This window comes from Opisthocomus hoazin, chromosome 11 (assembly GCF_030867145.1).
Source record: "Opisthocomus hoazin isolate bOpiHoa1 chromosome 11, bOpiHoa1.hap1, whole genome shotgun sequence".
Taxonomy (NCBI): Eukaryota; Metazoa; Chordata; class Aves; order Opisthocomiformes; family Opisthocomidae; genus Opisthocomus; species Opisthocomus hoazin.
Window position 1 is genome coordinate 21,929,308 of NC_134424.1, and position 22,954 is coordinate 21,952,261.

At 46.1% G+C, this 22,954-nt stretch overlaps 1 protein-coding gene across 6 annotated transcripts in view; it reads left to right on the top strand.

Moving 5' to 3' along the window:
• FGD3 (FYVE, RhoGEF and PH domain containing 3) overlaps positions 1-22,954 on the top strand; it is a 113,714-nt gene that overhangs the window by 87,895 nt on the left and 2,865 nt on the right. For 4 of the 6 annotated variants that reach the window (XM_075432645.1, XM_075432649.1, XM_075432648.1 and 1 more), the window contains exons 10-18: positions 184-330; positions 894-986; positions 1,437-1,516; positions 1,950-1,980; positions 2,475-2,576; positions 6,694-6,756; positions 12,881-13,003; positions 14,984-15,136; positions 17,603-17,743. In XM_075432645.1, the coding sequence (XP_075288760.1) occupies positions 184-330; positions 894-986; positions 1,437-1,516; positions 1,950-1,980; positions 2,475-2,576; positions 6,694-6,756; positions 12,881-13,003; positions 14,984-15,136; positions 17,603-17,743 (933 nt within the window). Of the gene's footprint in view, positions 1-183; positions 331-893; positions 987-1,436; positions 1,517-1,949; positions 1,981-2,474; positions 2,577-6,693; positions 6,757-12,880; positions 13,004-14,983; positions 15,137-17,602; positions 17,744-22,695; positions 22,794-22,954 lie in introns of all 6 variants that reach the window. The other 2 variants (XR_012765238.1, XM_075432647.1) reach the window with 2 other exon arrangements.

Here is a 22,954-nt window from a genome sequence, read left to right on the forward strand (position 1 = left end):
CGAAGAGTGCTAAAGAGTATGGAACAGGTAGTCATTAGTTTTTGAAAATGCAAAGCTACAGCAGAAGACAAGGACTATTTTCTTTCCGATTTATTTACACTTACCACAGAAATGATACTGTGGGTAATAGACAAAGTGGAGTAATTTTTTTCGTTCAAAGTGCTGAGGTTTTTGTACTTCCAGGAAAAGATGCACAAGCTTTTGGAAGTCTATGAGCGACTTGGTGGTGAAGAGGATATTGTTAACCCAGCCAATGAGCTCATTAAGGAAGGACACATTCAGAAACTTTCAGCAAAGAACGGCACAGCGCAGGATAGGTATTTATTCCTGGTGAGTTTTTTTGTTGCTTTTTTATTTTCAAAGGTGTGAAATGGTACATTTCTATCTTCCTGATCTCAAATACAAAAAACTTTGGTCAACTGAGCCCAGCTAGTCCTTCCTCTGAGCAGCGGTTTTCTTTGAAGCTCTTTCCTTGAGGATTTCCTTCCTCCTTCTGTGCTTGTGCCTTTGCTGATGGCTCGCCTCGCCCGGAGGGCTGTCTCCCAGCTCCCTCCTCCGAGGCTGCCTGCTTGCGAAGCGCCCGAGGGGTGCGTTTCCAGCCGTACCACCTTGCTGCGTAAGGTGGCCAGCTCTCGCCAGCGCTGAGAGTAGCTCTCGTTGGCTTTCGAGGCAGCCAAACTGGTACCAGAGAGAGGGGAGAAGGGGGACGTGACTGGCCAATATATTTCTGTCTCTCCTCTTGTTTCAAGTGATGATATGTGAGCCTAGCTTGCTCCTTAAATCTCCTCCTGAGAACTGCATCTCGGAGTAAAACGCAGCAGAGTCCTAAACTGTCAAAATGCAGACTCTGTCCAGCCTGTAACCCTTTAACTTGCACTGTTCCCGTGTTACAGTTTAACAGCATGGTGCTATACTGTGTGCCAAAACTGAGGCTGATAGGCCAGAAGTTCAGTGTTCGAGAGAAGATGGACATCGCGGGACTGCAGGTTTGCATCTCTTCTTTTCACCTGTTTACTGCTTCCTCACTCGATAGCGTCAGATTCCCTCTGAATCCAAAAATGTAGCAATATAGGTATGTAGAAATATAATAAAATGCTAAAATACAGCTTTGGATCTCTTTTTTTTTTTTTTTTTTAAGAATTATGAGGTTATCATCCAAAGGTGGGTAAGAAAACGGTGACTCCTTACACGCTTTGGGTGGAAACCTTCCCCTGTCGCCCAGCTGACCCAGGAGGGCTGGTTGGTGGTGCAGGTTCAGGAGTTTCATACCAAGACAAGTAATTATGGAAACAATCCTTTGTTTTTGCTACCTCTGTACTGTCCTCTGAGTGATCCTTTCCACTAAGTATTTCAAAGAATGAGTACTTTTGTAAGTCATTAGAAATGACTGAAAGACAGTGGAGACTAGCGAGGACCTGACATTGTTCCTTTTACAGGTCCAAGAAATCGCCAAGCAAAACGTGGCTCATACTTTTTCAATAACAGGAAAAAAAAGATCGCTAGAATTACAAGCCAGGTATGGTGCTTATTCTGTCTTTTAAGGTTTTTGCATATTTATATAGAAGTTTATGATCTAGGGGATATGGCTGTGCTGGGAGGACATAGCTTTAAACCAGGAGATGAGCATCGGAGACGTGTCGCCTACATGTGCAAGAGAGTCTGTTGGTCCGAAGTCAGAATGTGTTGAAGAGCTGTGCTGATTTGCTGTATTGAATGCTTACGGTGTTTATAGCAGTGCTTGTAGGTTCCACTGTATGAATAGTTCAAACATTTTTGGCATTTGTTTGATAATAACTAAGGTCAATAATTATTAATAATGTTCTTAAAATAGTGGATAGCAAAGCTAAAATCTTGATGGGTACAAAGCTGTGAAGACGTGAATCGATTTTGCTGAAAGTATTCAAGGTAGAATTAACGATATTTTCTGTATTTTTCTTTTCTTTTAACAGGACAGAAGAGGAGAAGAGGGAATGGATTCAGGTTAATACAAAACCCTTATGATATGGGTGGAGATCACCATGCAGTCAGCATCTTCTGTTTTTAGAATGATCTTCTGGGGCTTCTGAAGGAGAGGGGCTGTGCAAGGAAGCTGGGCAGTCCGGGCTGGCACAGCTGCTTGTGGGGAGCCGTGGAGCCCCAGTCCGGGTCCCGCTGCGGACCCACTGTCTGCAGGCAGCGCACGGGGGCTGCGCGTGGGTTCCCCTTCCCCGCGGTCCTCGAGGCCGGCGAGAGAGGAGGCCGAGATCAGCCTTGTGTGTGTGTGTGCAGTCTGACTTGTAGAGACACGGTCTGACTGCAGTCTCACTGTTTAACTTAAGCAGTATGTAGTTATTGAGGTTTTTAAGTTTGCATTTCATTTATGCAAGTGGAAGGGTTTTTCACCAAATTGATAATCCTAACTGTTTTCCTATGAGAGAATTTTTCCAAGGCTGCTTTTGTGATGCTTCTCATCTTTGCTGGATTTTTTGTCTCAGGTCATTCAAGCAACAATTGAAAAGCACAAACAGAACAGTGAGACCTTCAGAGCTTTCAATAGTTCTTTTTCTCAAGAGGAGGAGCATCTTCCTGATTCCTCCGTAAGTACGAATCCTTAATTCCCCTCCTTTGCCGTAACAGTTTTACCAACAGTTACACTAGACTTACACAGCTAATTTTAAAATAGCGTAGTCTTGTTCTTGATTGTTGTATGACATTACAGTACACTCAGCTCCATTTCTCTGGCTCTCAAATGCTCATCAGTCATAGTCACTCAGCCACGCAGGTATGGAATAAATTATGCAGGGTAATTCAGTGCAAGAGACCTGTCAGTCGTGTTTTCCAGGCTCGTGGCTCATTTAGCAGGACAGGTGTAATTCTTTAGAGTTCCGAGTGGTTGCCTGTCTGGAATGAGGTTTGTGTGCCTGGGAGATTTTGTTTGTTACACTTCCCCACCTCCTGAGAGATGCGATTTGGGATTATTTCCTTTCTTGTACTTTATTATTATTTTTAAAGTTTTAAAGAATTGAAAGGATATCGATGTGTTTTAAAAGGATCTTTAAAATACTGACTTATAGATAACAAGTATATTTCAGAAAGAGTACTCTTCAGCTAAATATGCAAAATAGCCTTGAAAGTTTATTCTGTTTCTGTGCAACTGTAAGGTGTTACTCCATGCAGTGTTTGAGAGGAGTTTTGGTTTGGAAGCATTCACGTGAGGACGATGGCAATATCTCTTCATTCGACTTGAAAATGGTGGTGATAACTTTCGCCACGGGCAGTTGCTACAAGCTGAAGAGGAGAGCACAGTGTTCAGGAGTTCCATGCAGAGCTGCCTGGGTGTTAGTGGTGTCGGTGGTCAAGCACGGGAGATCTTGGAGCGCGGGGAGAGAAGGTCCATCTGCAGAGATTAAACCTAAACTTGGGTTTGGTTTTTTTTTTTTGGTACCTTCCCATTTTTGAAACCTCCCCTTTCCCAGACCTGATTTGGTGACTCGGTAGTGCTAGGTTTTGATCTGACTGATTTCCTGGGGGCTTCAGGCGAGTTGTCGGATATCCCTTTCATCCCAGCGTTAATCACAGACCGACAGCGGAGACCTGCACAAGCCTCCACGCAGGGTCCTGTGGCTGACAGCAGCCAGCAGTGAGCCAGTTTCAGAATATAGCATAACTTACTGATCATGAACGATTCGTCAGCTAGAAGTACTTAGAAAACCTTGGATAACAATCAATTCATGCCTATATTTTATTTTAACTCATGACCGCCTTCAGAACCAGGGTGCTCTGGTGGAAAAAGATCTTTTGCTAATAGCGAAACCAATAAGCACACTTCTTTGTATCTGATTAAGACACAATGTCTGTTCAGCTTCATTATTATTATCTTACTTTGTAAATGGCATTTTATTTTGCTTCTGTATCAGTGGTGTAGCCATATGTTTATACTCTGCTGGTTCATAAAAGTCAGGCAGAGGAGAAGTCTGGTTTATCTCCTGGCTGTGATATTAATGCAGTGTGCACTTTAATTTCTTTTCTGCCAGAATGCTAACGTGCATTTTTAGGAGATTAGCTTATCTAGGTAATCAGCTTGGAAAACCGAAGTCGCGGCTAGATGTGACGAAAATTGCTGTCGGTTAAAAAGCGCTGAGGGTGGTTCTGTAAGGAAAACTGGACAAATACCGAGAACGTTCTTAGTAGCAATACACTGCTGCAGGCAGCATGCACCATGCATATCTCATCATCTTTATGGAATACTGGGCAGCGTGCTTTAGAGGAAAAAATGACAATAATCTTCCTGTTTTTCTCTCATGAGTCAAGAAATAGATATGCACTTATGAATTCGGGGCTGGATCTGTAACAGCTACTAGAAATTGGACTCTGGTTCTAATAAGCCTGTAGAAAAATAGCCAAATTGCTCTTCTCCCATCCTTGGCCATACATTTGATATGTTACAGTGCTTGTGATTGATTTCAGTTGCGTGACCGCTGCATGCCTTTGCACGCAATTCCCACCGCGCTTTTGTTTTCCCTGCTGACTTACATAAGCTCATGCAAGCATTAAGGGTTGGTCTTCAGCCTGTAATTTGCCTACAGAAGACAGTTTCTGACCTTACGCTGCTGACACAAGACCACTGAAGAAGAGGTGGATGGGAAATCAAACGCGCCAACGTGAGAGCTGAATCCCCAGGATTCGTCCACGATGAGCGCCCGGTTTACAAACTGCACCCATTTGGTCATGGGCACGTTGTTAACTCCAGTTATGCCTGAGGTCTGCGGTTTCTTGTAGGTGCAGAGATCTGGCATGTGACCTGATTCTTACGATTATGGCTGTGTAATAATCTACGGCAATTAATAAACTCCCTCCTGTCAGGAGGCGACTAGTCAGAGTCCTTGCCCGTCAGTGCCCTGCGAGGTGCCTGTAGCGGTGGTCTTTGAAACAAGTCTTTTCAGAAAGCTTCAGCGTCCCTTTGTGGCGTTGCTCCTCCAGGAAGAGGACGCTCTTTTCCTTGTTTTCCATTTTCATCTGCAGCATGTCAAGGCTAGGTGAAGGGTTTTTCTAAAGCCATCTAAAAATGTTCCCGAGGAAAAGGACCTCTTTTACCACTGCTTGATCTCGGATGCGTTGGAGGCTGGTGCTGTGGGGGGAGGACCCAGCTGGTGCGTTGTTAGGTGGCTGGCAGGGAGAATTGCCGCAGGGAGCTGAGCTCTGCGGAAGTGGCATCGCTAAGATTTGAGAGTCGGGAGGGCTTCTGTTTGTTAAACGGTGAGTTTCAGATCCTGTGAAATCATCGTTATTTCCCACCCCGGTTGCTGTTCCTCCCCCTAGCGCTGGGGTAGGTCTGACAAACGTGAATGGTCTTCATGGTCTTCCTGCATGCCAAATCTTACACACTTCAAGTGGTGATGGTCACATCAGGGGGAGAAGCCCTTTTGAAATCATTTACAGGTTGAGTAGAGGGTATTTGATTTTTAGCACATTATTACAAATAAATATTAAAAGGGTATGGGGATCTGAGCAGGCAACTGGAGAAATTCATTCTTGTCCCTAAGCTTGCTGGAGGTTTCCTCGTTCTCTGCTTCAGACCCCGTTTTCTCTCCGCATTTTTCATTTCCTTTCCCAAGTCCCGAGTCACAGCGCACAGGTGTCCTTTTACTAGGCAAAGGGAGATAAATATCTGGGTTGATGAGGATTCCAGTGGAAAGAGACCCCTTTCCGTGGGACTGGGGAACAGATGATGTGAAGACCCCAGGGTTGTTGGGTTTTTGCAGAGGCAGAAATATGAGTACACGATGCTTCCCTTTAATGAAGCTGCGTTCCCTAAGGAAGTGCTCTGGGGGCAGCACAGCCCACGCCCCGGGGGATGCGTTTGCTCGTTTGCTTGTTCTCCAGAGTCGATTGATTGCATTAGTATATAAATAGATACGCCTAGGTGTCGGAATGAATAGCTCTTCAGTCTGGCTGCTTACTCAAAGCTGCAGTTCGGGTTGTTTCTAATAACACAGGTTAAACCTTTTTGCTTTCAAATGGAGTGAAGCTAGAGTGCAAAAATGCACAGGAGGTTCAGATAACCTCGAAATAGGAGATATTGCCTAATTGGCAAAGGAAGAATGATCCATGGGAATAACAGGAGAATTTATCAGGAGTCTAATAGTTTGAGAATGCATGGGAAACGAGCAAACTCCCTGTAAATTAATGACAGATGAGGTGGTTTTCCTTTTAGGATGTAGCCTATGATTTTGGTGTACATACATATGCTTGTTGTTTGTCCTCTATATGTATCGAGTACCTTAGATGCCAGTTGGCGTTTGTTAAGAGATGTATTGCAATTAAGAAAAAAATCAGCCGAGTGCTATCTGAGTGAGGTAGATACTCTTCCTCCTCAGAACGCGCGGACTGCGCGAAGCACTTGCCCGCTGGGCTCGCGGGGCTGGAGTGGAGCGGCGTAACCCAGACGTGCCCGTCGGCTCTCTGCAGCGCGCGGGGGGCACAGGCCCACGCTGCGGTGAAGAGCAGGCTGGGCAGTTCGGCGCCGAAGTCACCCGCGGCGTAGCCAGCCCCGTGTCCGAGAGCGCTGAGCGCGTCGGCCATTACGGGGTGTGCACAAGCAAATAGTGGAGGGGCTTAAAAGCAAACGATGCCATGTTTTCTTTTTCAACATTTAATGTATTTTAGGAAGAATGTCCATGCTGAAGTTGCTCTGTGTCGTTCTGCTTCCCGCAGATAGCAAGCACCAGCTCGGTGGAGTCGATGCCAGGAGCAGATGGTGGTGGTGTGTGTGGAGGGGTAAGTAACTTGACGCTGATGCTTTTGGTAGAGCAAGGCACGGAGCAGGGGGTTAGGTTTCTTTTGTAGCAGGAAAAAAAAAATCAGAGCTACTTCAGTATCTCGGTTTGTATTCTGCTGCTGCAGCTGTCCTGTCCTTAACTGCTTGGCTTGGTGACACCCGCAGCTACTTGGCAGCATTGGTGACTGTGAATCCTCCTGTTCCAGATCCGTGCTGCTCGTGTGTGACCCGAGTTGTGGGGAACCTAGCCGGGGGCAAGTGGGTCGTGACAGTCGTAGCATTGGGGGTGGTGGCTGTGGGCTTTTTGGTTTGTTTTTGAATTCTGACGGGGAGCTACACTGAATGAGGAGGGCAAAGAGAGGCAAGGAAACCCGGGTGGTTAATGGTGTCGGGTCGTGTAACTCAGGACTGCATCTCCAGAACCAGATTTTGGTTAACACCTCCTTCATGATGTGCTTTTCATGTTTCTGCCCTGCAGAGGAGGAGGTGGTGGTGCTTCCACACATCTCTGTTCTCTAAGTGACTGGCTGCTGCAAAGCAAAATATACTTTTAGAGGTAGTTTTTGTTTTGCTCCGTACAACTGCTGCAGCCTTGCTGCTGAGTCAGACCAAGGTTCTGAGTCCTTAAGAACGTCTGTTTTTTAGCGTTCTCGTCTCTCCCTTCTACAAAGTCTTCCAAGTATAACTGGTTTTCAGGAAATGCCTTGGGTCAGCTGAATTTACTGACAATGGGGTGATGATCTTAGAGGTCTTTTCCAACCTTAATGATTCTATGATGCAGCATCTTCCTCAATTAACCAGATTTAATTTCTTTCCTATCTTCAGTGTATTAGACCTGGAGTTATCTAGTCAAACCTTATAAATTTAATGTAAAAAACAGGAAAAGGTATTTTTCTTGCATTGAATATATGGGCAAAAGCAATATAAAATTTAATTACGTATTCTAAAATATCAACAAAGTACAAATATTAATTTCTGCTTCTTTGAAGTCTACTCTGTCCTTTGGCACAAAAAATACTTGGATTGAATTGATGACCTGTTTAATTTACTTGGATTTCCCCAGCACGAAGAAACAACCACCAGAAAAAAAACCCTGTCTGCTGAGACATACTAAAAGATACTCTGTGTTAGCTGACTTTTTTAATAGCAAAGGACCCACTTTGCGGGCTCTCCCAGAGCTCTGGGCAAGCTTGTAACCTGCTGCTGGAGTTTACAGAGTATCGGTGAAGAGCTGTGAAGCACACCAGCAACCTGACCTGTACAAAAATAAGTGGTTGTAATTAGTGTACTCCTTGCTGTTTATTGTTTTTTCACACTTCATATTTTCCCTAAGGAATTTTTTATTTATTTTCTACTCAGTTTTGTGATTAGTGCCTGTTCCGTGCGTTACCGATGCTGTAGTGAGCTAGCTGTCGGTCTGAAGTTTCTTAGGGAAATGTATATTTTAGTTTTAATTAAGTAAAAAAAAATTATTAATAGTTGTGTCAGGGATTTGCGTAGCGTATCTTGACACAGGAAGTAATTTTGTGTAAATTGTGTATTTAAAGAAAAATTTAATTCCTGCGATAGAAATAAAAATGGGGTTGATCAAAACCACAGAGCTAAAAAATATCCAAAATTGTGTAGTATTGATGCTGGGATCTCATTCCACTGTGTTGTAGCAAGTGGCGAGCATCAGCGTGAGCAATGGATTCAGATGGTAGTTGCAGCTTTAGAGAATATTCATTTTTAATGCTGACATTCCTTTAGAAACCTCTCGGTGAGTGCATGGGCGAGTACCTTCTGTGCTTGGCAGCTTCCCCGTGCAAACCACTTGGTGGTGGTGGCGGTCAGCAGACGGCCATCTCCTTCCTGAGGGTCTGCGCCGTGTCCCGAAGAGTCTGCTCGGGTTTTCGTGGGCGCTGCGCGGCAGCGTAGCCGGACGGCGCAGCCCGGGCGCGGGAGGTGCAGTCTGCTTGCTGCCGTGTGCTCAGTGCGCGGACGGACGCGCTGCCAGCACGCTCTGCACCGCTGTGCCCAGCCTGCTGCGCGCACGGGGAAAGTACGAGCCAGGGGAGGATGGTCCTGCGTACAATCTTGCGTGTGTGGTATTGGCAGCTAGAGAAACAAGCTAAAGTTTTTTGCTGCATTACAAGGTACGAAATATACTGTATAATTGAAATGACTCTCTTGCATATATTCAGCATTTCCAGAAGCACCTGCTGCTGTTCTGCCCCATTGCGGGTGTCTACAAAGATATAACATGGAATATAGGCAGCTGCATAAGCATCAGGAGAAGAAAAGCATTGGAAACCCCTTCACTGCTAGTGCATCTGCCTGTAGATGTCTCCTCAGACCATGCATACGTTGCATGGACAGCACTGAGGCTTAGTTTCTACCCACTGGCCCAGACAGAAGGAAATATATAGCGAGTAATAAATACCAGAACAGCAGTCTCCTGAGCCCGCTGGGTTTCTTGCTGTTCCTGCCAGCGTTTCGGTGTTTCTTCCCTGCTTTTCAGAAGCAAAGGGAGCTCCAGTGGCTCGCCGCTGAGGTGATGTCTGCTTTCCTCAGCAGCCGGCCGCAGGCCTGCACGCTGCAGTCACTAAGCTCAAGGCGTGAGTCGTACCTCTCGCTGGGGTGTGCGCTCTTCTTCCACAAAAATGATAAAGTTGCGGGAAAGTATCAAGATTTAGAGAGTTAAGTGCAGCTGTAGACTAAAAGCAAATCAGTGGTCATAACAGCCCAGTCTGAAAGAAGTTATTGCAGATCATGGCTCTGAACAGATTTTATGCAGGTGGTTTTTCCTGTCAGACTCACCAGCTTCAAAGTAAAGCTGGGTACAGCAGGAAAGATGAGAAACACCACAACTGTTCAAGCACATCAGTATCGAGATACTCCAGCTGAAGCTAGGGCAGCTTTGTGCTAGCTTCCCTCTTAGCCTACATCAGCAGTAAATAACAGAGCTTGGGTAAACAAAGGACACAGTTGCAAAGCGACTGTTAAATTTACCTTTGATGAACGAGGTTTGTGAATGACAATGCGTGTCCTTGTTCTCCTGAGAATCCTCTCTGTTCTGATGGCGTACGGGTAAGAGTACGTGGCAAGGTCAGCTTCTGAGCTGTCGCTGGGTGGGGTGAGGGGACTGCCCGTGCAGCAAAGTCTCAGAGTTTTCACAGGGGTGGAAAGCAAAGGGCTTCTTTATTCTTTCCGGGTGGTATCAGTGATTAAATAACATAATATTGAAGAAGTCATTCTGCTATAATTGCTCATTGGAATTTGCCAAGTCATAAAGAAAAGACATTTTCATTTTTATTATCTCTTCCACAGCTGCAATAGCAATGTTTCAAACACTTGTGTTCTCAGTGTATTCTTACAATCACAGAATCATGGAATGGTAAGGGTTGGAAGGTTCCAACCTCCCTGCCATGAGTATGTTCCAAAACATTGCTGGTATTCATCAAATACTTAAAGACCTCTTGATACAGGGCCTTTTTGATTACTGAAGTTAGTAGTAAATGGTTGTTGTATGCTACAGCTCAAGTGAGAATATAGTGGTCTAAAATAAGAGTAATGGTCTAAAGATCTTGCCCAAGATAATACCCCTTCTGATTCCTTTCCTTTGTCAAGGTTATCTATTTCTGAAAGCGAACGCTGTCCAGACTGTTCCACATTGAGGAGGAAGTCAAACACAAGCTCCATTAGAGGAAGCGTTCAACCTGAGTCCTGTCTGTGTTACGGAAGCATGCGTGTGGGTGATGGGGGATATTCCTGATGAAGTACGAATCAAATTAACCAGTTTCCACATGAAGCAGTCCATTCCATTCATGTTAGAGGAACTGCAGCATTTTTCCTAGGCAGGCACGCATAGGTATCAGTTGAAAGCCCAGAGCTGGTTTTGTTTAGGATTCGCCAAGATTCTCTTCCAGTCACAGCTCCGAAGGCTAAATGGTGCCTTCATTTGTGCTCTTGCCATTCCAGTAACACTACAGAAATTGTCACTAACATAAGAGTCGAAAGGCTTGTTGTGCTGTATGCAAATTTTAACTATTAAGAAGAGAAAAAATAAGGTTGACCAGTGAGGAAATGCTCTGATCTAACAACTTAAAGGGGTATCCACCCCTAGCCAGTGAAAGGAAGATCGGTCTTCTAAAAAATCAAATAGCCTTAGTTTCAAAATCAGATTGAGAAATGGCCGACTTTAGCCAATGTATGTGATAGAAAAAAAAAGTTACTCTGTAGCTTGCTGCTGATCAGTAAAAGCTTTTCAGATTGCCGTAATTACATGCCTTGGAGGGGTCTGATAGTGTCTGGAAGGAACGTCTTTGCCAATGATTCATCCGAGGCGTTGTTCGGTTGGAGTAATTCAATGTCATACTTGTTACATCTGGTTCTTCACAAGAAAAGTGAAATGTTGCACTGCACTTCTGCGTGGGGGAGGACTTGGATTTGCAGGCATTCCGTTTTGCTGAGCAATTAATATGTACGCCTGAATGAACACATCCGTATGACTGTGCTTCACCCAGCCGAGCTGCAGAACATCCTATGCACTCGTATACAAGTTTGAAACATTGCTGTTGCAGCTATAGGAAACACAATATAAATGCAAAGATCCAATCCAATTAGAAGTAATTAGTTGTGGTTTCGTTGTGTGATGCCGTTACCAGCCAGGGTGGTTTCGGTAGCTCCACTGAAAGACAACGTCCTTTCCTCTGTCACTGGGGACGGGCAGGGCAGAGGCTCGAGGAGGCTGAAAGATGGTGTCAGGTTTTTTTTTATTGTTTTGGGCTGAAAACCTGTATTAGTGACGACTTCAGGTTGGTCGCAACCACTAAAGTGGGACCTTAGGACAAATGGCAGAGCTCCCCTAGCGCGGTGACGCCTGCCTGATGATCCGTGGGCAGCCTCTGCTAACTGTCCTCGCTGCTGCCTTTCCTCCCGCACCCACCTGCCCGCACCCCTGTGTTAAATAAAGGCTTTGAAGGGGGGGAAATTTGTTAAGCCAATTGTTCTCGTTCAGGTGGACTTGTGACTTAGTATGTACGGGGTTTAAAGGGAAGAGGAGGGGTCACAGAGTCCAGAATCTGTGTAACCTACAATGGGCCTGATCTTCACCTGGCTGCTTTTCAGCAAGAGCGTAAAATACCTCTGCTCTTTTGATGTAGAGGAAATGTTTCTTCTCCCAGTAGTTTGTTAAGTGATTGTGTCATGCAAACGAAGACAGTTACCAAACCTCTTCCCATGAAAGAGCTGTGCCAAAGGAACACGATCCAGCCAGCTCCTGGGGCTGGGATCTCGGGGCAGATGCTGCCTGGCTGGGGCTGCCCCGGGTGTAGCCCCAGGGAGCTGCTTGTCCCTGGCACGCACCCATCCTGGCTGGGAAGGAGTAATAGCATACATTTATTTAAAAGAGAAAAGAAAACAGGGGGTGTCTACTTGAGGTTCTATGTGAGGCTGTATTTTCATGAACACTCTCGTGTTAAGGAAATTATACGATTGGTTTTGATCATACCAAATGACTTGACGTACCAGCTTAGGTGCGTAGCTGAAGAGGCTGAACTTGCTTGGCTATCTGGAGAGCTGGTAGAAAGCATCTTCTGCCAAGAGCAGCTGGTAGCAGGTCCCTGGTGTCAGTGTCCCTGTCTTCCTGAGGAGCTTCATGTTTTATCACGGGCTGGGAGGGAGCCCAAGGAAAATCCTAGGCTAAGCAGTTGAAGTTGGGTGGTGCAGAAACCCACTGCCGGCGCTGTTCACTCCTTCAGTCACGCCGTTTTTCCCAAAACCTTCCCATCTTCCATGCTGGAAGGAGAGCTCTTGTTGGCCAGCCCGCGTTTCGCGTTCCTCTGGCTCCTGCTCAAGGGACTGTGAGCGGAGGTGGCTCGGGGGCTGGAAGGGCGGAAGCGGGCAGAGAGTGGCTGGAAGAATGGGCTCTAGCAATCGGAGATCACGTAATGCCAACCAGGAGCACCCGATGGCTGAGCCAGCCATCCAGCCGCTGGCGGAGTTGGCGTGGGTGCTTTTCTAAAATGGTGTGAAACTCAAAGAGGATCTTTGTCAGTGGGAGAAGTCTATGAATTATTTGTTGATTTTTTTTAAGGAGAGAAAAAAGAAAGAAAAATCGCATAATTGTACTTTTCATTTCAGAGTGATTCCTGTAGGAAATCTTCCAAATCCAAGCGAGACAAGGAGAAACAGGCGTGCAAGAGCTGCAGCGAAAGCTTCAACTCCATCACGAAGAGGCGGCACCACTGTAAGCAGTGTGGGGCAGTAAGTATCAGATGCATGGAGCTTTTTAGTTCGTTAAACAGAGAATTTTTTATTTTTTCAGCGCAGATGTTCTGGTTCGTGGCGGGCCATTGACGGACCAGATCTTTCCGCTTGCGTTACCCCCTGGGAATCAGGGGAAAAAAGAGCAAAACTCTGGTGCAAGGGGCCTGGTCTGTGCTGGTTTAAAGGCAAAGACAGCACCGTGGTGGATAAAAAGAAAGGTGGTGCCTGCCCTGGGGATGTGTGTGTGTCTGGGGAGGGGGTTGTCCCGTGGATTTTGTTTGCAGAAGCAGAATGGCCTTCTGACAGCCTTACTTCACACGGCGGCTCTTTCTAGGATGCGCAGCTGAACATACAGTGATAAAGATGGATGGGTTCTTTTTTCCTTAAAGCAGAGTTGTCAAGAATTGCTTGCGCCAAAGCAGTTTCCTCCTGTTTGAAAAGTCAAAAAAAAAAAATCAGTCCTAGAGATCCAAAGCCAGGTTACTGAAGGCACTTAGCCACCCTTCCCCATGCCATTCACCGACAGCTCAATTTTCAGATTTTTTGCTGAAAATCACAACCACAGCCAAGATGCGTTTGGTTTCTGTAACAGGACTTGAAACCTGCCTTCTGTGACTGGAGTTTCATGGCTCAGTGTTCCTAATGTAACTAGCACGGAGTAATGTTATTTAAATACCATTATTCATATGAAGTGGAGATAAATTTTCAGCTGAAGAGAGACCTAAACATATAGTTAATAAGTTTAAAGAAACCTCAGTCTCAGCCGTTGAAATAAAATTACTGTGGAGACGACCCTTTTCCCACCAGAGCCGGGATTGTGAACCTTCTGGGTTTGTTTTTATTAGTAATTGCTGAAGTTGTGAAATCATTCGTGGAGGTTTAAGATGCTCCATTGCAAAGCTCAGTCTTATTAAGGAAATGAAATAATAGCTTTCTTCCGTGGAAGAGAAATAACGAGAATTACATTATTAATAATTCACTGTTAAACGGTTGTTGGTTATGCGATGTTTTGTGATGTGGCAATAGCATTCAAAGGAGAGAAGTTAATTTGGCTCAGAGAAAGACGGTCGTGTTTCTGAAAATGTTAGCTGGCTGTTGTTTGTATAACTTGGCAGAAAGGTGCTTCGCTTGGCGTTGCTGAGTTAAGGCAGTGACCTCCATACAGTAATTAATGCCTTGCAGGGAGGCGTAGAACAGCATGCGCCTGCCCCCGAAGGGCCTTTGGGGTGTGTTACTGTACCGTGAATTCGGAACGGACGGCGAGGCCGGCCCACTGGCCCTGCCTTGCACGCCGGGGACGGTTTCTCCCCTGGAGCCCCTGCGCAACAGCAAGTGGAAGAGTCAGACTGGACGCGTGAGAGCGGGTTCCAGCGCTGCAGAGCCATCGCCCTCCGCAGGCGCCGGTTTGGTGGGACCGAGGTGTCGGGGTGTGCTCTGGGCAGCTGAGGACAGGGAGCGGAAGTGGCTCGTTTGGCATCAGGCAGACGGTTTTTAATGGACGATACATTGGACTGTGTTCTGAAAATGGTCAGTGGGTTTTTTGATTCCTTGGTTCTATCAGGCTGAACTGCCTAATTCGTGAGGAAGCGTCAGCCACATGTACTCTGCAAATCCGTCCTTCCTAGGCCATTTTTTGGCTGACATTAAAAAGCACTAATTGCTGTGTCAACCTAAGCCCTTTTCGACTCATAAAGGCTTATAAAAAAAGAAAAGCAAAGTTGCATTATGTTAATCTTAAAGCATTTCCCAAAAGGCATATGTTGTCTGAAATTAGATAGGTTGGTACACAGCATGGGATCACAGAAACGTTAATTATTAATGGAGGTAAATAAAGTAAACGTTATATTGGTCGCTCTATCTTGTGCTTACATTAATTTTCCGGATTTTACTTTGATAACAACTGTTCTGCAAGTCACTTTCCTTGGAGAAGGGTTATGTTTTAATGACGGCTAATGAAGCACTGTCTTTCCGATACAGGTGATCTGTGCAAAATGCTCCGAGTTTAAACCGCTGGCAGATAACAGCCGCCATAATCGAGTGTGTAAAGAGTGTTTTCTGCAGTTACCCGCGAGCCCGTGCAGCCCCGGAGTGGAAACAGTCAGCGAACAGAAGAGGAGACTGGCTGCAGAGGTACAGTGCTTAGCTAAGGCAGTTTCAGTGTGCTGGCTGCCCTGGTGAGACTCCCCCCCTCTTTTTTTTCTATTTTAATGTATTTATTTAAAACAAATACAATTGTTTGGTTCTCCCCCCGCCATGGTATTTGACCTCTGGCCTGTAACCCGTATTGGATGCGCACGCAGCCCGGGTCCTGTTTGTGGAAGATGAGTGTCTGCTGTAGTGTTGGTTGCCCGTAGGTTTTGCAGCTAAGCTTCAGCTTTCAAAGTGACAAAAAAGAGGAAAAACTCCCAGCTTCTTTTGGTGCATTTCCAATCCTGAGTTGTGCACGATAATGACTGGCAAAATTTGCAAAATAAGATTTGTCCTTTCCCTTGTAACTCAATATGGAAGATACTTTTCCGCTCCTTGTTTCGCATCCCATCAAAATATCGTCGAAATGATTTTTTTTGTAGTTGATCATGCAAAAGCATGACGTCCTGCTGAAAAACTATCAGGATTCACTGAAACTCTCTCAAACCTGCTATAAGGCAGACTCTGTTCTCCAAGACATGACTTCTGCAAATCAGACTGTGTAAACCGCTGCGTCGCAGTTGCCACAGATGTCACCAGCGATGTACGTACCATGATAGCGACACAGCCCACCCGTATTTTTCACAAGAACAAGAAACATATTGGCAGAGTTATATGTTTTATCCTCGTCCGCAGCGACTGAACCTTCTCTTACCAATGCTTGTTTTAGACGACGGGCAGAAGTACGAGTACCATTACGTGCCATGCTTTTCATGGGCTGCCTTGAAGAAAAGGGTTTTATTTATTTCACCTGTGAAGTATGGCCAGAAGTCACTCCGTGTGTAAAAGAGGACATTCATCTCAGTTGAAAGTGGACCCCCAGGGATACATCTTCTGAGGGCACATCAGATTCTTGAAAGAGCCACTGAAACGCTGAGAACTTCATCAGGAAGCATCCTTCCCCCCAATACGCTGACATACACTGTCCTGCTTTGAGCACTGCAGGGAAAATTGGGGAGCGGTTGCAGCCCGTACTGAAAAACATCTGACCTTGAAAAACATCTTTATGTGAGCCACCAGACTGCGTTCCAGCCTTGTTATACTCCTCAGAACCAAACTGCACGGAAAAGAGCTAGGCTCTGAGCAAGAGATGTAAACCCGCCACTGCACAGCCAGAGCTCCTGTAATAAATGCTTGCTCCAAGAGTCTGCTTAGACTCTGCCCCGCTCCGCTTCCCAGCGTGCCATATTTCTTTCCAGAAATGTACCTACACAGGTGGAATGACACCAGCACGGTGTGCCAGAGGGAGCTCCGCTGCTCAGGTGCTTTGTCAGCTTTACCCAGGAACGCCCAAAATCTCCAAAATACAAAGTAGGCTCAGCTACAAATACTCATTGCCCTTCCCTGAACTGCCACGTCTGCAGAGCACCGAGAAGATTCTGGATCCGGAGCTTGGCACCGCCAGAAGCGTCAGGTGTACGCTACAGCTGTGCCTGCGGATGAGGAGCGCTCGGGGTGCGTCGGCGTAGCCGGTGGTAGCTCACGATAAACATCCCAGCGCTGCTTCAGCAGAGCCGTTTGCCGGGGCGGTGAAAACCTGCGCCTACCCAGCCGAGAGCCCTGGTAATCTGCAAAGCCAAAAAGCAAAGCAGTGGAATGTGACCTGTGGCTTTACTTCAGAAAGCAGATTACAGCAGCACGCTGTAACAATCCAAGGAAAAGAGTATTTTTTCCCTCGTATGCTCAGGCTTCTAGCCTTGTGCTAAATCTTCAAAGGATCGGGTAGCATGCAAGAAAATAGATGTAGAGAAAAGGAAGGATCAGAGATAGTCTTTTTCTTTCCCTCCTATTTGCATTAAATTTTCTTAACGAGCTTAATAGCAGCTCAGGAGATTGCCTCTTTACAAATATGGTTAGCAGATGCCTAAAATCCCCAGGAGACTTCTGCGCAAAGTCTAATGTGAACAGGATTTTTTTTTTCTTTGCTTACTAATCGAAAGACAAAATTTTCTTTCCGTCTCTTTTTGCCCCAGTGCTCTCTGATTTGTCTCGCATCTCTCCGCAGCCGTGCACAGGAGTCTCTGTTAATACACCTTTTTCATTTATTTGAAAGCATCTCCCAGCCTGCTTTGCTAAGCAAGAAACTAGCTGCATCATCTTAATTGCTGCTCTCAATTTACTCGGTGGAGGTGGAATTTAACTTCACATCCGCTGGGAACAGTAGTTCAGCGTCTGCCTCTGTTACGTGGAATTGTGCTGTTTCTTCGTTGCATATAATAATTAAACCTTTGTTCAGGTATGGGCTATCCAGCGTTTGCCCTACAGTGTTACTTGATTCTGGGCAACCTAGATTAAGTATATTTTATACTTAATTCTAAAGTATATTTTATACTTATTTCGAAGTACTTTGCCCACGTAAGCATCAATGGAAACAGCTCTTTTTTTTCTTTTTTTTCCTCCTTCGTCCAGAAGCAAAGCATCTTAGCAGCTGAAAACAGCCTCTTCAGCAGCTACCTCCAGTTCCTCGAAAAAGGGAAGACTTGGTACAAAATGTGGGTGACCATCCCCAAGACTGAACCCCTTGTTCTATATCTGCAAGGAAGCAGCCAGGTAAAACGACATTCGCGAGGGTTAACGCACAGCAAAAAAAAAAACCAAAAAGCGTAAGTTTAACTATGTCAAGCTGAGAAATAGGTCAAAGGATTTGGCTTGGTTTCAACACCAAAAATGAACTTGGTATTCTGAATATAGCGCAAAGCCGCAGAGATTTCACATTTCCTTGTTATCTGTAGTTACTTCTGATATGACTGTGAGCAAATGTTTAAGCTCATCACTTTTTCTTTGCCATTTTTAAACAAAAAAGGACAAAACAAAGATAATTTGACTATGTTTTGGGTTTTTTAGAGGTTTCAGGCAGGTATATTCAGAGGTTTTATTAGTCTGTCATTAGGGAAAGCACTTTCTTTTAAATTATATAGAGCTGTGAAGCAGTCTGAATAGTGCAGTTGCTGGTTCAAGCTTTTCTTTGGTTTGTTTTTTTAAACCTAGCTCTGGGTTGAGAGGGTGGAGGAATTTGTGGAAACGTAGATGTTCTTCAGCCTGAAAAATGGACTGTGTGTGGTAAAGCTCCTTGTCGGAGCATGATGTGAGTTTATCTTTAGAAATAGTTACTGTGGTAAGCTTTTTTTTTTTTTCAAAGTGTGCTGTTGAAGCTAAGTAGCATTTGTGTGTGATGAAAGTCAAGTGATAGAAATATCTATATCCAAGATAGAATATCCGAAATAGAAATCTCAGTCAGGCTTCCTCAGTGCAGAAGATAAAGAATGACAATTCTGAAGGGTGATCCCCCGTATCCAATTTTGTATTTGGCATTTGACGCATTTATGTACAGCTTGGTTTTGTCTCCTGGGTGGGATGGAAGAAGAAATGGGTCCGAATTCAGCCTACCGATACCCTGCTGTAATTGTAGTGATATGAACGGTTGGCTTTTTGTTAGCGTCAGTTGTAGGACTGAAGCTAGGAACAGTCTGGGAACTCAAGATTCCCTATGGTTTTATAAAGCTCTTCAAAGTAAAACTTGCCCTGTAGCAAATGTTCAGCAAGAAGTACACGTCGTCCTTAGAAGTGTGTTCGTTTTGCTGCTTGTCAGCAAGAACACCTCTGGTTTTAAACAAGTGTGTGTAATGTTTTAAGCATAGTGCTTGAGAGACCGAAAGCTTGAATTTGGAGCTCCAGACACAGCCTGCTTGGCTTCGTCTGAGATTCAACCCCACACTGGGTGAGGTTCCAGCTCATCCCGCGGGCAGCGAGCTGCCTGGGCTTCAGCCCCACACTGGGTGAGCTTCCAGCTCATCCCGCGGGCAGCGAGCTGCCTGGGCTTCAGCCCCACGCTGGGTGAGCTTCCAGCTCATCCCGCAGGCAGCGAGCTGCCTGGGCTTCAGCCCCACGCTGGGTGAGCTTCCAGCTCATCCCGCGGGCAGCGAGCTGCCTGGGCTTCAGCCCCACGCTGGGTGAGCTTCCAGCGCATCCCACGGGCAGCGAGCTGCCTGGGCTTCAGCCCCACGCTGGGTGAGCTTCCAGCGCATCCCACGGGCAGCGAGCTGCCTGGGCTTCAGCCCCACGCTGGGTGAGCTTCCAGCGCATCCCACGGGCAGCGAGCTGCCTGGGATTCAGCCCCACGCTGGGTGAGCTTCCAGCGCATCCCGCGGGCAGCGAGCTGCCTGGGCTTCAGCCCCACGCTGGGTGAGCTTCCAGCGCATCCCGCGGGCAGCGAGCTGCCTGGCTTCCCTCGCAGTCAGCAGGAGACGCATGACTGAAATTACAAGTTGAAAAAGCAAACAGCCTCAGACAAAGCACTAAAACAAATGCAGCAAACCCAGTCTTTAGATCTCTCTGGAGTCAGAGTCTGGGGAAAGGAAAAAAAGCTTTAAAAAGCAAGGCAGAGAGAATGGCGTTGCTGCAAAACTTTTAACGGATGTGAAAACTCTGCCTCGGCAAAGGACCCGTGCCAGCCCTGTACCCACACAAACCAAGCCCGAGGGTCTCGTGCGGGCAAGCTCGGGGAAGGAGAGTGGGAGCAGAGGGAGAGAGGTCTAAATGATTTGGCCTTCCTTACCCAGGTGCAACGTGTGTCGTCTAAGAGGTGACTGGGACGAGGAGTTGAGAGGAAGCAGTGCCTCTGGCATGGTATGACCTGGAAAGAGAATTTCTCCTAGCTCCCAACCAGTTGTCTCAGGACAGCACAAGTAATAACCCATGGGCCACAAATCAGCTGTATTTAGTGCACAGCAGAATGGTGCTCGATTCTCCAGGGCCGTTCCTGACCGTTGTGCAAAACTGGGACTGAAAGCTGGGGGAGCTTCTCTGCTTCCCACGCTACCTGCTTTGCTCCATGTCCTGCCAAATTTGAGCTTGAGCCTCTGTTGATATTGTTAGTAAGATCCTATTTTTTAGGCGAAAAGGGTGCCTTTGACGCTGATTATCGACAGTTAAATTTAGTGGTTAGTGTCCTCGACTATTTCAGGTGTGAGATAAATCTCCCAGTAAAGCGGCAGGAAAGCGTACAGGACAAGGCTGATCTATCTTACGTTCAATAACCAAGCCAGGATTTACTATCAGGAATCACCAGTTGCAGCCTGAGACTATAAACAACAAAAATGAGTCCCTGCTTCGAGGCCTACCGTTCCCACTCATCTACTTGCTTCAGTTTTGCATCCAACTGCAGGAAAAAATTATGAAGCAAATCCCATTCCTTGATGTTAACCCAATGTGCTTGTTAGTTCTGGTTTATGTAGTATTCACTAGACTTTGGGAAAATATCTCTTCCAGAGCTGCTTCCCTGGTGGCCGAGTGTCTGGAATCAGTCGGGAACCACTCATGTACTTGAATGCTATTTTCCCAGGCGTGGTTTCGTTTTGTACAACCACCTTGATGCATCTCACAAACCTTTTTAGGCCTGCAAAGAAGCATTTCAGCGCCTAAAAAAAGAGGTGCCTTTTGGGAATAACATTGCCAACAATGGTATTAAAGGTATTGAAACACAGACCAAGTGAAGCGTGACCACAGAGGTTTGAAAGTTGGGGAATTATTTTTAAAAAGATCAGAAAGAATAGCTGCCTCTTGGGAAGAAGGGGTAAACCAAGCTGGATCTGGAGCTTCTGATAGAGTATAAGCCCTGACAGCTTTCGTCCCCTGCACACCAAGGAAGGGACGCCAGTGCAAATGGAAAGACGACTCAGAGGCTTTAACATAGCAAGAAAACTGCTCTTCTGCTTTAGATCTTTGTTCCAGGAGAACGATTTAATCCCCTGAGCGTTCACGGTTTAAGTCTTGCATAAGGCTTTATGCATGAGGATAAAATTCACAGCTTATTTAGGTGTGGAAATCATACTAATTTTATCTGTCCTCAGCTGAGACAGAATTTGTGCAGCTGCTTGTCATGTTTTTCTGGGTGGAATTAGAAGAGTTTGCTTATAAGCAAAGAGCACCTCAAGCTGAAGGATCGGCAGTTTGAAAGAAATTAGTCTGTCTCTCCGAGGGCTCAGCCTGGAGCTCCACCTGCCCCCGCTGCCCTTGTAAAATGCACAGCTACCTCCAGAGCTCTGGCATTAACTTACACCTGATGGAGAAATGCAGAATTAAGGGGTCCCAGCTACCTAGAGAAGTAATGAATTTTGGAGAAATGCTGAGGATAAATCTAGGATAGTGAGAGCTAGTGTCTAGAATAATTATCAGGTTTGATCCAAGAGTATATTTTGCTTTATAAATTCTGAAGAAAAAGCTTTTATTTATCACGTAAACGTGATTTACTCCTAGAGAATAAGCGAGTAACTGAGTTTGAAGTTGAGCTCAGGGTTTTAGAGAAGTATTTTTGTGGCTTATCTGTTGACCCTGTTTAGGTGAAGCTCTAACTGGCCCTGCACAAAGCTCTGCCTTGTCCTTTTCCATGGTCCTGCAGAGCTTTGCATCCTGGCCCACCATCGCGTCCTGGGAATCTCTCAACGATTTGTGCGAGGTTGGGATTAGATTCTAAGTGAGTAAAGAGTGGGGTTTGGGTGGAAAAACAGGGATTTTCTAAGGGAAAATGATAGCGATCTGTCGGTGGGTTACTGTTGTGCTGTGTATTTGTGAGAGAGAGCTCATACGCTGCAGAGAGGTGTGCGGTGCGAGAGAGGTGTCGGTGTGGAGGGGTGCGTGAAACAGAACTGCCTGTGTGGTGGAGTTCAGCTGTGCATTCCCAAATCTTGGGTGTTTTAAGGGCTGTAATAGAGTCTTAGAATGGTTTGGGTTGGAAGGGACCTTCAAGATCACCCAGTTCCACCCCCCTGCCATGAGCAGGGACCCCTCCCACCAGCCCAGGGTGCTCAGAGCTCCATCCTACCTGGCCTTGAGCCCTGCCAGGGAGGGGGCAGCCACAACTTCTCTGGGCAGCCTGGGCCAGGGCCTCACCACCCTCATGGGGAAGAATTTCTTCCTTATATCTAATCTCAATCTGCCCAGAAATAAATGCTCCTGTAATTACCTAGATAAAGAACACCTTAGTATTACGCTGCTTAGAGCCAGGATGAGTGCACCATGCTTGTGACTACGCATAATATTACCCATCCAGCAGATTTTTGTGCGTCATTCACAGTCTTGGGAAAATGATTGAAATCAACCCTAAAGCAAAGCTCTTCTCAAGCACTGAGGAGCAGGTTTGGTGAAAGACTGATACCATGCAATCCCTGTATGTTGCATACAGAAATATTTTTTTAAAAACCCAAACATTGCAACCAGCCAAATCCAGTAAGTTCTTAAAAATGGAATATGACATTTAGGTCTCTGTAAGGCCTGTAAATCCTGCTGACGTGCTCGGCGTAGGGCCGGGATTCCTTGGGGGTGCAGAAAGCCCTGGGATTTGATGGACTCCAGGTAGGAGGGGAAGGGCTCGCTGGCCGAGGCAATCCAGCGATGCTCCTGGTCCCCCGGAGGGACCTGCCTTGGGGGTGTGGTGTGGCTTCGCCTGATATCTGTCAGCAGTGCAGCTTGTCAGAGATGATTTAAATCCCTTCCTTTTGGATCAGGCAGGTACAGAGAAAGTGGCAAAGGCATCATATTAAGAAAAGGGAGGAAGCAAGACCAAAGGCAGTCTGCTTAACTTGCCTGTGTCTGCACACGTTGGGTAGGTGTGACGTGTACGATTCCAACATCAACTTGCTCTTACGCTGCACTCCCTGGCTACAAACGATACCATTTTTCATTGTCATGGGCAACCTGCAGTTTGACATGTGGCAAGTCGGTGTCTATTTTTCTAAGCCAAGATCAGCGAAGCAGGCGTGGATG